The sequence below is a fragment of the Haliotis rufescens genome, unplaced genomic scaffold (assembly GCF_023055435.1).
Source record: "Haliotis rufescens isolate VD_foot unplaced genomic scaffold, xgHalRufe1.0.p SCAF_5, whole genome shotgun sequence".
NCBI classification, from domain to species: Eukaryota; Metazoa; Mollusca; class Gastropoda; order Lepetellida; family Haliotidae; genus Haliotis; species Haliotis rufescens.
Window position 1 is genome coordinate 27,187,220 of NW_025964223.1, and position 15,068 is coordinate 27,202,287.

Below are 15,068 nucleotides of genomic sequence, written 5' to 3' on the forward strand. Positions count from 1 at the left end.
GCTCTGAACCTACATTGCTGCTTAACAGCATTATTATCACCCAGAAGCTTATTGATCCCCACCTCAGTAAATAAGAATACATCACCTAAATCTTGCTGACACAAGTGTGTCCGTTGGCTGAAACTGGGCACAGTTGTATTTGCATTAGACTAGCGTAAAGAAAACGCGACCTCCTAGGGTCACCATAGATAGGCCTCCCAACCCCTTAAACTCCCCCACAGGCCTCCATCCCCTTAAACTTTTGATGAAAGCGCACTCACACCTTTGTTTTACTACACCAAATAAGAATCAGTCGTAGCAGTTTCCGTAGCCTTCAGTGCATATTGAATCATCTGGCTACTTGAGTGGATGATTTTGTGTAAGATTTATTTTATTTTTTAAATGTAAATCCATCCAGTAATTAAAACTGGTAATGGTTTTTTTCAATTTTTAGTGCCGTCATTTATAACATGATGACTTATGCTGACTGTGATCACAGATATTTTCAAACAATTTACATTTGGTGCAGAACTGGGGGTGGTGTGTTCTGCCTCATGTACTGGGAAACGGAGCTGGCAAAGCTAGTCATGTTTTTGTTTCTATTGCTGCTTGTGGGACATGTACATGTAATCGCCGGTGAATGCTTAGTTAATTACACAAATAACATATGGAAGTCTATGGGAAAACATTTGGTTGTGTGCAGCCTCAAGCTGCTAAACATGACATGTCAGTGGGGGTTGGAGGGTCATCCGCATCGACCCCCAGCTTCTCTCATCCAAGCCACGTTCGCCTTTTCACCTTGTGATAGTATGGATGTAGAATCTAGAATTGCCAGGGGTAGAAACAAAAAGTTTCAGTCCACTAGTCCTTATGTGGCAGTGTTGTATATATGTATATTTTCTGTATTTGTATACATGTAATGTTTTGTAATGAAATGGTGTTTTAACCTTTTATTATGCTGAATTAAATTAAATAAACTTGTATGGCTGCTGTATTCTACAGCTCTGCATAACGACTTGTTCTCTGCGTGGAGTTTTCTTTTATTTTAACTTCTACTGGTTGTGGGGTAGAGTAGGTAGCTTGGGTCGGTCCTTTGTTTAGTATAGCTTGCGCCTGATTGGCCTTGTTTCAAATACTAACCCCCAGCATTTAACCAGCACACCAGCCACTACACCTTGACCATGCGGACAACAAATTTCTGCTCTGTGTAGTATTTTCATCTGAGACCGTCCAAATAGGTTAGTAATGTTTCTATACGTATTGTTATAATGTACTTGCATCTATTTGTGTAATCAGCTGTAGTGTTACACAGTCTTAATACATATTTAGGTAGGTCATTACATGTAGTCATATAATTGCAGCCATGTAAATGTTTTATCTAGGTTAGCACTGTATATCTTCACCTTTCCTAAATGTTTCATTTGAGAATGAATGAGCGAGTGGGTATGTATTTATGATGTATGTGTTTGCTTATGACAATGTTATTTATGTATAAAGTAAAGCATTCATTGGTATGTTATGTGTTGTAACCCGTTTTACCTAAGTAAGTATATTTGTCTTTGTATTTGTATTTAGATGCAGGCACCATAAGTCCTGTCAATTACGTTGGTGAACACAGTTCCCGCCCCAGTTTCACCTACAGGGTATGCTTGTATTTTCTTGTGTATTAATGAAATTAATTAATTGTATTTATCATATTATTACACATGTATAGGGATACAAATGTATATATAGTTATTGTAAGTTATAACACATCCTTTAATGTATTTATTGAGAGCAAGAGATCTATCTATTTCTATGATGTCGTCGGTGTGACGATGTGAATGAATATAATGTGATGTGCTCTTATATATCTGTGTTTGTGTATGTTAACATACATATATATTTACGTGTACATATATCTTTACATTTAATATGTTTCAGGGCGATTGTCTGTTCTGATAATGAATCCTCACGACAAATAACGACCTATGTTATTCATGAACACCCCCCGGTTACACTTAAAATGCTATTAAATTTCTACTAGTCCTTATGATACCTTTACTACTGGGCAGTTTGGCAAGGGCTACAGGACTAGTGCCAATTTCTAACGCTGATTGTTCTGTTGATAATGCAAAATTATCCCTAGTGTTGATAAAATGGATTATCATACCTCCGTGTCAGAATGATGTGATCTGACTGGTTCAGGTAATCTTGACAAAATGCTATGTATCCCTCCTGAGAAAAAAATCTGAACGAGAGAATAAATCCCTTATACCCGGCTTCGAAGCAATTCTTTTACAATGGCAGATTAAAACATGTCAGTAAGATAAATTCGTTGTAGCAGTACACTCCGGGTACATGTAGCAGTAACATTTGGCACTTTATGATCGAAGTTAGGTTTGTTTGTACAAATAACTATTTTACAATTATTGGATATATATATTTTTTACTGTTGAAACGTAAAATAAGAACAAAAATAATATGTCATAGAAAGGTTAATAGAAATATTGAAGTATTCTAAGGTTTGTGGTTTTAAGCATACATCAATTATATTGGTGGCCCATGAAGAGCCGGGGGAGAATAGCCCTTCAGTAACCCATGGTTGTCGTAAAAGGCGACTATGCTTGTCGAAAAAGGGGACTATGCTTGCCGTAAAAGGCGACTATGCTTGCCGTAAAAGGCGACTATGCTTGTCGTAAGAGGCGACTAACGGCATCGGGGGTCAGGCTCGCTGACTTGGTTGATGCATGTCATCGAACCCAAATGCGTGGATCGATGCTCATAATATCAATCACTAGATTGTCTGGTCCAGACTCGATTATTTACAGACCGCCGACATATAGCTGGAATATTGCTTAGTGCAGCGTTAAACAACCAACCAACCAACCAACCAACCAACCAATTTTATTGGTGTTTGCATATATTTGTCACGTCGCAGTAAAATATTATTGCCGTTTTGGGCAGGATGTTTTAAGATCAAAGTGTTCTTTAAAAGGGGTGAAACCTTTCTTCATTTGTACACAATAAAAATTTGGGATACGTTAAATAACTTCTTTTACAACATCATATCTAACATAATCATAAATGGGACATTCTAAAAGGCCATTCTCTTTTTAAATCAATTTCCTGTGTACAATGCAAACGAATTCAGACATTTATATCTCCCCGTTTCTAGTCCAATCGGTGCTGTACCACTTTTGAACATTGACAGTGCTCTACGATGTGATTTGAACATTGACGCCGTCACATGGGATTCTAAACATATATTCTCCTTAAAATCCTATTATTTTCTGTGTATCAGATTCCGAATTAAATGTGGCGATTATGACACTGTTTGTTATCTGTTTCCCCCCTGACCGCACCTGTAGGCCTGATTCGTGATACTTTCGATCTTTATAATCTCATATGGCCTTCGTCATCTTGATTTAAAGCAGATTTGGTTTCATTCAATCGTCTCTACACGTATTAACCTACTTCTCCATAATAGTTACTCTAATGTCAAGGGCACGCAATTCTGTTTTCAAATCCGCACAAGACTGTTTTAACTCTTTGTCCATAGTACCATGAATCTTGTCTGTGATTCTCGATTCAATATCGAGTAATCTCTGGTTAAACAATTCCTTCAGTTCATTGATTGCTGTCAGTATTGCCTTGGTATCTGTACCGTTAACATTGGCCGGACCTCACCTAGAACCTTGTTACCCCATGTTCGCGCATGTTGTTCCCGCTATTGTAGTCTAGTTCCTCTTCTCTATCAAATTCATGGCAAATTGAGAGGCCTTTGACCCATAGTTCAACATATTTACAAGGTATGCGTGTTCCATCTGACTAACAGTCAGACTGCATGATATATGTACAATTCAATATGTCGTGATAATGTAACATTTGATGTTCTTGGAGTATAAATTGGTGTTTGAAGAGAGAATAGGTATATGTACATTTGTTATTTCTTTGTTTTTCTATCCACATTTGTTGAAAACAATCTTTAGTTTTTTGAAGTAATAACTAAAGAAGATGTTGACACTTCCAACGCCCTGATCCATCCATGCGTATCCAAAGCCTAAACTGAAAATCTGATTTTGATATTATTTGCCAAATTTTTCTTATTGCGTGAGTGACTGGCATTTTGACCAAGATAGACCTAAAGGCTTTGATTGGGTATCGCGTGGGTGAAAGAGTCGTTGGGTTTAACCACTTATGTATACAGCGTTTAAGGGAAAATATATAAAATGGATATCTGCCACATTCCCCAAGTACAATACCATTTGGGGTGGAAGCTCGAACCACAAATACGCGTTTGCTTGCATAAAGATGAAATATTTCTACACAATCATATTTTCCACAGCCTCATATTTCTGATCCAATAAATAAAATGTTTAAGTATAAATCAAAGGGCAAATTATTATATTTTAACAAACATCAACATTTTCCTAGCTGTAGATTCTAGATATTTATTCCAGCTTAAAGTGTTAGTAAACAATATTCCAGGTAAGTATAAGATGAAACTACCTTAATATCTGCATCTTGGTACATCCATTTCTTTAATTTTGATAACATTTCACCGTGTTCAAAAGGTGCTACAACGCGTTAATGCAACAGTATCAATGTGTCGTGCATTTTAGCACCTTTTCAAACATTTTAGATTGAGCGAAAATGCGACAACACCCCATATTTTGACCTTGAATAAAATTCATGTCAGTGCGACAAATGATCAACATGTAGCGTTATCGCGCGTGGTTAAGTTTGACACTTTTTGCTTGTTTTGTAAGGGCGACAATGCAATGATGCTTCTAGGACTCCATACATATTACCCCGACGTATCTAAATGGGTCATGTGAGCTGCATAGCCTGTCTCACAGTCCCTGAACCAAACTTTTCTACCTTGCCGCAGAACTTATTGTGATGCCATAGCCATAAATGAAGCAAGTCGAGATGTCTACAGGTTCTGAATCTCCCATCTCACTCGAATTATTTTCAATTTTAATGGAGTTGTTTGTAAATATTATATATTTTTGAGACTAGGCGTCAGTATAGGGAGCATTTTTTTTCACCAGATATCCAATATGGCGACAGTCCGACTCATCTACTTTGATGGCCGTGGTTTAGGCGAAGGCGTGCGATTCATGCTTGCAGCATGTGGCATTGAGGTATTTTCAACATTATATTGTTGTTGTTGTTTCGTGAATGTATCACACACGCGGGTTAAGGTTTAGATGTCATTTTGTAATCACACATGCCAGAAATGAAGGTCACGTGGAACACATGCAAATATAACGTTACAATCACAACTTATTAACAACTATTAGAAGCTTATATGGTCACATAGTTACTATCATCAGTATTAATTAACAACAGTCTGCTTATCTATCAATCAAAACCATATACCGAGGGACATGCAGTAGATTATTATTAACAATCATTGCTGCGCCCATGAGTGTAATGTTACATTGACACGCCCTGCTGCTTTTCTCCTGACAGGGTCGAGTTGCACGACACATGCACAGATGCTCTTATCTGAGGACTTCGTCGTCTCGTAAACCACCTGACGCAGCGCTTGAACGCTGAGTTAATTCCCCTCGCTTCCCATAAACCTAGTATAAAGCATACTAGGTTAGCCTAGTGGTTAAAGCGTTCGCTCGTCACGCCGAAGACCCGGCTTCGATTCCCCACATGAGTGCAATGTGTGAAGCCCATTTCTGATGTCCCGCGCAGTGATGTTGCTGGAATATTGAAAAAAGCGGCGCAATACCATACTTACTCACTCATGCCAGATGAACCTTTTCGTTTCTATTTAAGAGCTATGGTACCTGTGGATTTGATATCGCCCTGTTGAATTCGAAACCGAATGCATAATCATGTCATTAAATGAGCTGTCGCGAGGTCTCCATTGAACAACTACCGGTTGATTGACAATGACCTGATCACTGCGTGTACAGTATATGCTTCATACGACCTTTCCTTTCGTACCACCTGAATGTTTTCAAGACGTTACAATCTACGTTTCTTTGTTGTTAGCAATATAATGCACTACTTTCTGAAACCCTTTGAAACAGTTAAAATATTGAGACATTTCATTTGCATGTTTGTTGTCATCATAATGTTAGCTTTCTGAACGACATTCAAAATGGAAAGTGTTTAGTTTTTTAAATAAATGTACAGAAACATTGAATTTAAATAGCAGAATTTCAGAAGGCATATTACGTTCAGAGTTGCAACTTTGTAAAGCAAATTTGACTGGTGCGTATTGCATAATGTTCGACAATGTTACATAATATGATTCATTTTGGAAGATTAAGAAGCATTGTCGAAATGTACCTATGTGTTTCATCTTTATATCAGTTAGTCCATGTTAAAATATTCCGGTATCTGTTCTACAAAAAAAATGTTGGTGTATTTGTTGACATTTCAATGTGTTGACTACTTATTTGGGTGATCGTGACTATGTGATTAAAATACTGCCGATGTGACGTTAAATGATAACTCGCTGACTTATTCAGGTGAGCAACAGTTTTGTGGCATTTAATGTTATTAATGCACATATACAAAAATGTTATTCAAGTGGGTTTACTTTATATTGTAAAAGGAAAACATTTCCACAATAATTTGATGAAATGTCTTCTCCACAAACAACAAATCAAATTACGTTTTCATCAAATCAAATTACGTTCTCACGATATCGATATATATTTAAAAGGCAACTTGACGTTATCACTAATTCATGTTTTTTTTCAGTTCACCGACATAATGCTCGAAGAGAGACAAGAATATGAAAAGTTACTGGAAGGTAATCATCTGCTAAACTGTGCTTCATATAAAGGGGTGGAAATGTTATGTTATTGAAAAGATAATATTTAGTCGTTCGTCTGATCAATGTGTATCATAACAAAATCATCGACGAAACTCATACCTGGTAACAGACTGAAAGACACGCCCTGAAAGAGGGTTGGTGTTACAACTCAATTAACAATGGCAATTTCGGGTGTGACCACTATTTGTGTTGATACATGCGAGGCAGCGACGGCGCATTGAATAGGCCAGATGATTGAAAACAGCATGGGAGGTGTTGTTTCAAATGTCAACTAAAGATTGGCCCAGATGAGCTAGCGTTACCGTCTGGTTCTAGTCCTATTGTAGGCGTCGTTTTATCTCATCCCAAACATGTTCTATGGGGCAGAAGTCTGGAGGACTAACAACACGTGCATCATATGGGCGGGAATTATCCTGCTGCAACGAGACGTTACGTCCCTGCATTGCACAACGGGTAAAGCATGATCTCGAACTATGCTTTCCGGTAGAGTACGCCATTTAAATTGCCATTAACAGTGATTAGTTGCGTCTTCCCACGAGTTGTGATGCCATCCCATACCACTACACTTCCACCCCACACTGACAACGTTGAGTAACGAACATGAACGTGCAGATTGTGAGTCACTACCATACAGTCGAGGAGATGTCTTCATGTATGTATTGAAGGATACATTACCTAATTTCAGAAAGGATTTATTTTTAACTTTATATGAAACACAGTTACTTTTTTCCGTTACTATATTTATTCTTCCTTGAATGTGAACGAAACAAGACACAACAAATTAATAGTGAGTGAGTGAGTGAGTATGGTTTTACGCCACTTTTAGCAATATTCCAGCAATATCACGGCGGGGAACACCAGAAATGGGCTTCACACATTGTACCCATGTCGGGAATCGAACCCGGGTCTTCGGCGTGACGAGCGAACGCTTTAACCACTAGGTTACCCGACCGCCCCAACAAATTAATAACACTATTGGAGGCATTGCACGCAACATCCCCGGACACAGAAATAAGGCGTTATGAACATTCTGCATTTTACGGGTACAGGCACAAGCGACTTTGTATCAGAGGTCTATTGATTATGCTAAATGCTATCTCATTATTTGTTACAGATGGGAAACTGTTGTTTAAACAGGTGCCACTGTTGGAGATTGATGGCTTGGAGTTAGTACAAACTTCCGCCATTGTCAGATACATAGCCAGGAAGGGAGGACTATACGGACATTCAAATGAGGAATCAGCTAAGTAAGATAAAGTAGAAAAGTATTTACCAATATATGCAAAACTGATTAACGACAACTAAGATTGTTTTATATGAAGAAACCCGTCAAATTGTAGATACGGGTATGTAGATAATCGTTTACACGTCATTGTCCACCTCACCCTTTAAAACGTCTGCATTGCTGAATAGTACACAAACTGACTGATATAAAAACAGGTTTGGCATATCACACCACCTTATATTTACAGTGTAGCTCTGACGCAGTCTCATGGAATAAAATCACATTTACAAAACTATTTTAAATGATCCACAGAAAATGGTCCGTTTGTCCGTCCATATGTTTGCACTTACTGTTCAAGAAGATGCTCATAAAATCCTGAAGAAATGTTTTTATGGAAAGGTTAAAATAGCTATCATGGCAAATATAAAAAGGTGTGTGAAATAAGTTGAATATCCCGTTTTGACGACCCTATGGAAGAGTTCTCACACGTAAAATAAACCTAATATGTTCAGATGATATGGTGTGTGTAGGGTTTGGTGGTCGAGGCCAGGTGTTATCAAATGAGCATATAAACTGCTTATGATAACTCCTTTTCAAGGTCTCTAGTTGTCAGCAGCGCGACAATCACCATGGATAAGATTTGTTACATGATTTCATGCTGAAAAATAAGAACATTTTTTTTGTGAATATATGAATAGAATATGCTGCGTTACCACTCCTTGTCTTTTTAAATGATGGTAATTAGATCCCGAGTTGCCAGAGGTAGTTCAAGGGGACATTTATTCACTTGACGACGTGCTGCTCTATCTGTTATCTAACAAAAGATGAGCGGCGTCTTTGATTTCTCCTCCAACCATAACATAATACTTAGTTATGAAAGGGGACATGTAGATAATACAGTTACGCTGGTGACTGATTTATGTCTGCAATTTACGATTTGCTTTACGGTTCCTCTATGTCATTAAAACATGTTGTGCACTTGAATTGAAAAACAAAACGAACAGGTAATCTGACAAAAAAAACATTGAAAAAGTATAGCACCATCAAGTATAGCACCATCAAGTAGTGTCACCAAGTAAACACGCATATCCAGATTGCCATGTATATGTTTCCAATCATTCTATACATGTAAGTAACCGTATGGATATTTTAGTTGGCATCTTTCACCGTGTGGAGATAACTAAAGCCTGTATTGATCTTAAGATGTTTATCAAACTATTGATAAAGGACAGAAATACGAAAAATAAAAGAAAATTGGGAATGGTATACCCAGCTATATGTTTTATTTAGAAACAAATCGATATAAAAAATGTTCTTGGAAGTATTCAATAAATCATTAATGACCATTTATGACATAAGTTTATGTGATTTTATAACAAAACTACGAACGAGTTTAACACATTCACATAACGCACGTATACTATCATCATTATGAAAATATATTGTTAATGGTGGGCTGTGGTTTTGAATTGAAGTTGCGAATTGAAAAAATATATGGAAATATGCGGGTTTTTTCAGTATAGTGTCTTGGAACATCTACGCCATAATTGACAAAATACACCATCATATATGTACATTATGCTGAAAGTATGCTTTAAAAATATTAAAACTTGTAAATGCTTTTATTGGTGTGTTTCAGGATTGACATGTTTTACGAAGGAACACGTGATTTCTTCTCCTATTTCCTTAAGATTGGCTTCCAAGATCCAACAGAAGTATTAGAAAGAGCCAAGTCTAAAGGCTTATCCCGCTATCTGCCTATCTTTGACCAGGTTAGAAGCATATTATTGCATGATATAAATGAAATCGTTATTTCGTATTTGTGATTTCATGTTGGAGCGGAACAAGGCATAGCCGACATTGGACATTGACTAATCATAGCTCTAAACACTTTATAAAATATTGTATGTAAAAAGACAAAACACTATTCCAACTCTCGTGTCAGCTCGCGATAACGACGACATGGATAGTATTTGCTGTGATAAATCAGTAGACTAAATGCAGATACAATGTTCCGATGAACAGATGCTGCTTCTGCATGTCTGGATGTAAGCAATTAAAAACATACTCTTTTATTCACCTAGGCCCTGAAGAAGAACGGGACAGGTTTTCTGGTGGGTAGCGCTATGAGCCTTGCTGATGTCGGTCTGATTGAGGCACTGCTCAGTGTAACGGAATACTTCGGGGAAGACACGCTCTCAGACTACCCGTCATTGAAGGTGAGTGAGTGGTTTGGGTTTAGGGCTTTTATTTCAGTTATTTCACGGAATGTCAGCTTGATGTCGGGAATAATGTTAAATCTGCATTATACCCAGGCCATATCATACCGTCACTTTTGTTGTACCCGTAAAAACATGCATGATTAAAAGTGACGTGTATGGAGGGGTGACCGCACTGTGAGTCTATTGATGGTGTTATCATTGCCCTCCCGGATCCATGGGGATCATATGGCGTTATGAAATATCAAAAATTGTGTTTGCCACCCTCTTCCCCCGATGTAAATTAAGGTTGAGTTGACATAGAAATTTCTATGAAACAAAATAACTTGCAAACAAAATATGTTGTTTTGTGTGTAAAAACATGTATCTATCAACATTCGTAGATACATTCCGGGGGGATGGGGAGGCTAGTGGTAAGAATGTTCACACATTTCGCTGAAGGACCGGGTCAAATTCCCTAACCGTGATGTGGCCAGAATACTGCTAAAGGCTACAAATAAAATGATACTCATTTCTGCATTTCTATTTGAATCTTATTATTATACCAAACATTCCTCTCAACAACAATGTGAGCATGTTTTCGTACCTTTCCGCCGTTGTATTTCAGGCTTTCAACACAATGATGGTATCACAGGAAAGGATTGCTGCCTTTCTGAAAAGCCCTCAGAAGAAGGGAGGCAACACAGATGCCTATGTGGCAACCTGCAGGAAGGTCCTGGAGTTGGACATTTAGGAATTCAAGTACCATCTACAACCACTAAGGTCTGCCTGGAACTAGACGCTGACTAGCTCAAAATAAATTGAATTATTACATTTACAAATTCTGCATGTTATTTGTCAAAGAAAGGCCCACATGACCTTCTTCAGGACACGGTATTGCCCCACGTGCATTGTGTAAAGGGTGGGCACTACCGGTAGGGTAGGACATGCTGGCCCCTTTTCGCGAACACCGGTGTTATCACTGATCTCAGGTGACCCATTCATTTAATTCTCACCACTATTTTGCCTTTTATCCCAAATTGAATCTGTTCGTCGGATAATCGAACTGGTTATTCTCTGGCGTTGACGATTTATATTCAGAGGTATGACGTTGTCGAATAAATCAACACAGACCACGGCTCACTCATAGCGTACTCTCTCCAGCCTTTAGAGTGAGTGTGAGTGTGAAGTGATGCAGACCCTTGAAGGTTTATCGCGTGGTGCTGGCAATACAAGGATCTAATCATATCGAGTAGTATTCGAATTCGGGAGATCAGAGGAACCTGACTCGGATAAGGGACACTACACATCACAGAGAAATCCAGCGTATGAGACAGCTGAACTCCTTATCCATCGTTATTTGGTCTTCAGCAACCCATGCTTGTCGTAAGAGGCAACTGATGGGATGGGGTTTTCAGGCTCGCTGACTAGGTTGATACATGTCATCGGATGCCAATTGCATGGATCGATGCTCATGACGTCAATGTCTTCACAAGCATGTGTGTCATTGACACAAACGTCCTCAGTGATGACAAGAGACATCATAACAATGCGCTCCATATTACATGTAATGTGGTACTTGTCGGTGATATTAATGAAAATATTTTGTCTGCGAGAAAACGTCGTGTTAATGATTTCTTAGACATTAAAGATTTAAGAAATAAGCTAAATTGATATTTAAAGATACGAGTTCTTTACAAGATCTGATAATTGTAAGTGATTCTGTAGATGATTCTGTAGTGACTGGTTTTCAGAATTTAATTAGTGATCCCAATACATATACGAGGGCTGATCAAAAGGTTCTAAGTCTAACAAACAAAACCAACAATTGTGAAAGTATTTTTAATTATACAATCACCCAGCTTCTCATATCGATAGCGAAACTTTTCAGTTACAGTGAGGAAGACGATTTCTAAAGCCACCCTGAAAACCTCATTCACGGCAGCTTTGCTGTCATCGTTGTCGTCATAGCGCTTACACGAAGGTGTTCTTTCGGTTTAGGAAACAGGTGGAAATCACTTGGTGCCAGGTCTGGCGAGTATGGACGGTGAAGAAACTCTTCGAACCCACATTGTCGCATTGTAAGAGGCTTTGTAATGAAATAGTAGAACTCCAGCAGTCAGTATTCCGCCGCTTTTCTTTGACAGAATTTTCTAGCGATCTAGTATATCAGCCTAGCAAGCACAGATAATCGTCTTTTGATTTTCTAAGTTATTAACAAGGAACTTAACCCTTTGCATCCAAGAGTACAGTGGCTATAACTTTCGTTACTGATGCCGGAGAAGTGGAATGGTGCCATTCCATGGATTAATGTTTTGACTCGGGGTCATAGTGGTAGACCCATGTTCTATCACCCGTGACTAACCCCTTTTGAATTTGACGAAATCCTCCTCAACCAGTTCGAAATTTCCTTAAGATCCGAATTTAGAAACTATGGCACCCAATGTTTTATTCGTCTGTAAATGTTTCAATGGATACATGGCTTAGATCTGTGTTTGGTCAAGTCCAGCGATAGTAATACGTCTCTCTGACAGTTTTTTCTATCTCCTTGATTAAATCTTCATTGATGGAAGTTGGGGGACGTCAAAACCTGGAGTCTTCAAGGCTTGTTCTCCCAGTCTTAAACATACCTGTCCAACGTTAAACAGTGAAATAGCTAGGCAGTTATCACCATGCCCTTGCGACATGCTGTCATGAAGTTCTTGTGGAGTACTTTTCTCTCAAGTCACAAACTTGTTCGGTACTCGTTCTTTTCTACTTCGGCGTCCATTTGGACCCCTATCACGTTCAACTGGCTGCCACTAATATACAGTCGGCCTCATCAGACAAAATAGCATGCAATGAACTACTCAAACAATGTTTGTTTGTGTGTTGTTTAGCGCCGCAACCGACTTGGTTGATGCATGTCGATGCTCATATCCCAATCGCGTGGATCGATGCTCATGATGTCAATCGTTAATGTGGCGTTAAACAACAAACAACCAACAAACACAGTATTTGCTCCGTTGACAGTTTTCCTCAAGGCTATAGGAATATTCTTCATTATCTTTTCATAGTCTAGGAAAGTGCCCATGACACAATATGTTTTCTTTAATACAATGAAAGGGAGTATACCTTAATCATTGCAACGATGTCTAAATGCATGAGGGGGGCACGGGTGGCCCAGTCGTCTAAGGCGCCGCGATTCGCTGTGCAGAGTTGCGTCCCTTGGGCAAGCCAGAAACCTATGATTGTGGGTTCGAATCCCGGTTCGCCCCGATTATGTTTCTAGGTTTGTCAGCACCAAACCCGTGCTCGTGGGTTTCACCGATGTGGTAAACGTCTCAGACCTGCATCACTTCGGGCTTTCCTCCCACATTAAGCTGACACGCCGTGATATAACTGGAATACTGTTAAAAGCGGCGTAAAACCCAACTCACTCACTCACTCACTAAATGCATGAATACCCTTATTATAGTAATTATGAATAATAATACATGGGTCTGAAAACTGATGTTTTGCCAAAGTGGTTCAAGTATATTTTTTTCTAAATCCAATTGAAGAGTTTTCCAGTGCACTTCGTGTAATAGTTAAACTCTTCAGTGAGTTGTTAAGTCAGTCATTTTTAATCCTCCTTCCTTTTTGTGATATACTTTTTTAATCTTGTCATTCCAGATGAAAGTAAGAAAACAACATTTACATAAGATTTCAATAAGACGTAGGAAGATATGCACCAGAGCAGATAGTGTTGATGCTTTTTTATCACTGTTATCTTACCGAGACGTTTTTTCTTATTCTTAGTTAGAATTCTCTTTCTGGTATTGATTACCAACGAATAATCTAATTGAGCATTACGAATTATGCGTAGAACCTCAAAGGTTTGTGACACAAGTATACGACCTATTGTTGATATAGCTTAACTTGACTTCCTGACACTAGCCCAACCCATATTGCCTAGTTTTTATCAATGTTTATTTTCAAACCCTACATTCTGTTTAAAGCACAAAGGGTATCCATCGAGGCATTGAGTCATCAAAATCTATCAACAGCAAAAATATCTTTTTTATTTCGTTTCTTGGTTTCAAACATAATACCATATATTTTTGTATTTTCGCTGATTCCCATGCCTCAGATAAAATAGGGCGGTTAGGCAGTTAAGTGGTTAAGCGTTCGCTCATAATTTTCAACAGTCAAGTCTAATTTAAAAAAGCATGTATGTTCTTAGCTTATTACCATTTATGATATGTCTATCATTTTTCCATTTCTGTTTATCATCTTGTATGAGAATATCAATGCATTTTTGTATTTTTTCCTTTCTAGGAATGGAAGATAACAGGATTTTGTCTACATTGAACTTACAGGCATGTTTTTCAAATTGCTTCTCCATGATGTTTTAAATCGTTTCGACATGTTAAACATATGTTTAGAAGTTTTGCTTATTTTACGAGTATTTGCACTTAACAACTTAATGTAAAGTCTTAAAACATCCATGACAGTTTTAACAGTTGGCGAATTAAAACCCATATCACCATTAACAGCCAGGTTAAGAAAGAAGCGACATGCTTTGTTCTGCAATGTATTGATATCTCTGTATGTGTTAATGCCCAATAAACCGGAGCCGTACAACATCACTGATTGAACGAAAGTTTCCTACAGCTTTTTAAACACATCATATGACATGCCGCCAGCAGCCTCAAACTTAGAAAATAAAGAGGACTGTGCTCTACTGGCAGATTTATACAGTTATCTGACAGATTTCTTCATATCAAGATGTTCGTTCAACCAGATACCGAGGTATCTATAACACTCAACATACTCAATGGTATTACCATTACATGTGAAAAGAAAATTAGATTTCGTCACTGAAGGACATCTAAAATGTACAGTGTTTGTTTTA

General features: G+C 38.2%; 1 protein-coding gene across 2 annotated transcripts; it reads left to right on the forward strand.

Moving 5' to 3' along the window:
- Window positions 1–1,132: 1,132 nt before the first annotated feature.
- On the forward strand, window positions 1,133–11,030 carry LOC124110538 (glutathione S-transferase 3-like). Of its 2 annotated transcripts, none has more exons than XM_048384359.1 (8): window positions 1,133–1,217; window positions 1,561–1,622; window positions 5,016–5,108; window positions 6,694–6,745; window positions 7,884–8,016; window positions 9,634–9,766; window positions 10,079–10,213; window positions 10,821–11,030. In XM_048384359.1, the coding sequence occupies exons 3-8, from the start codon at window positions 5,025–5,027 to the stop codon at window positions 10,944–10,946; spliced, it is 663 nt and encodes a 220-aa protein (XP_048240316.1). In that variant the 5' UTR covers window positions 1,133–1,217; window positions 1,561–1,622; window positions 5,016–5,024; the 3' UTR covers window positions 10,947–11,030. The 2 variants fall into 2 exon arrangements, with proteins under 2 accessions (XP_048240316.1, XP_048240317.1); XM_048384360.1 differs by having other exon boundaries at window positions 1,146–1,217; window positions 1,555–1,622.
- The last annotated feature ends 4,038 nt before the right edge of the window (window positions 11,031–15,068 follow it).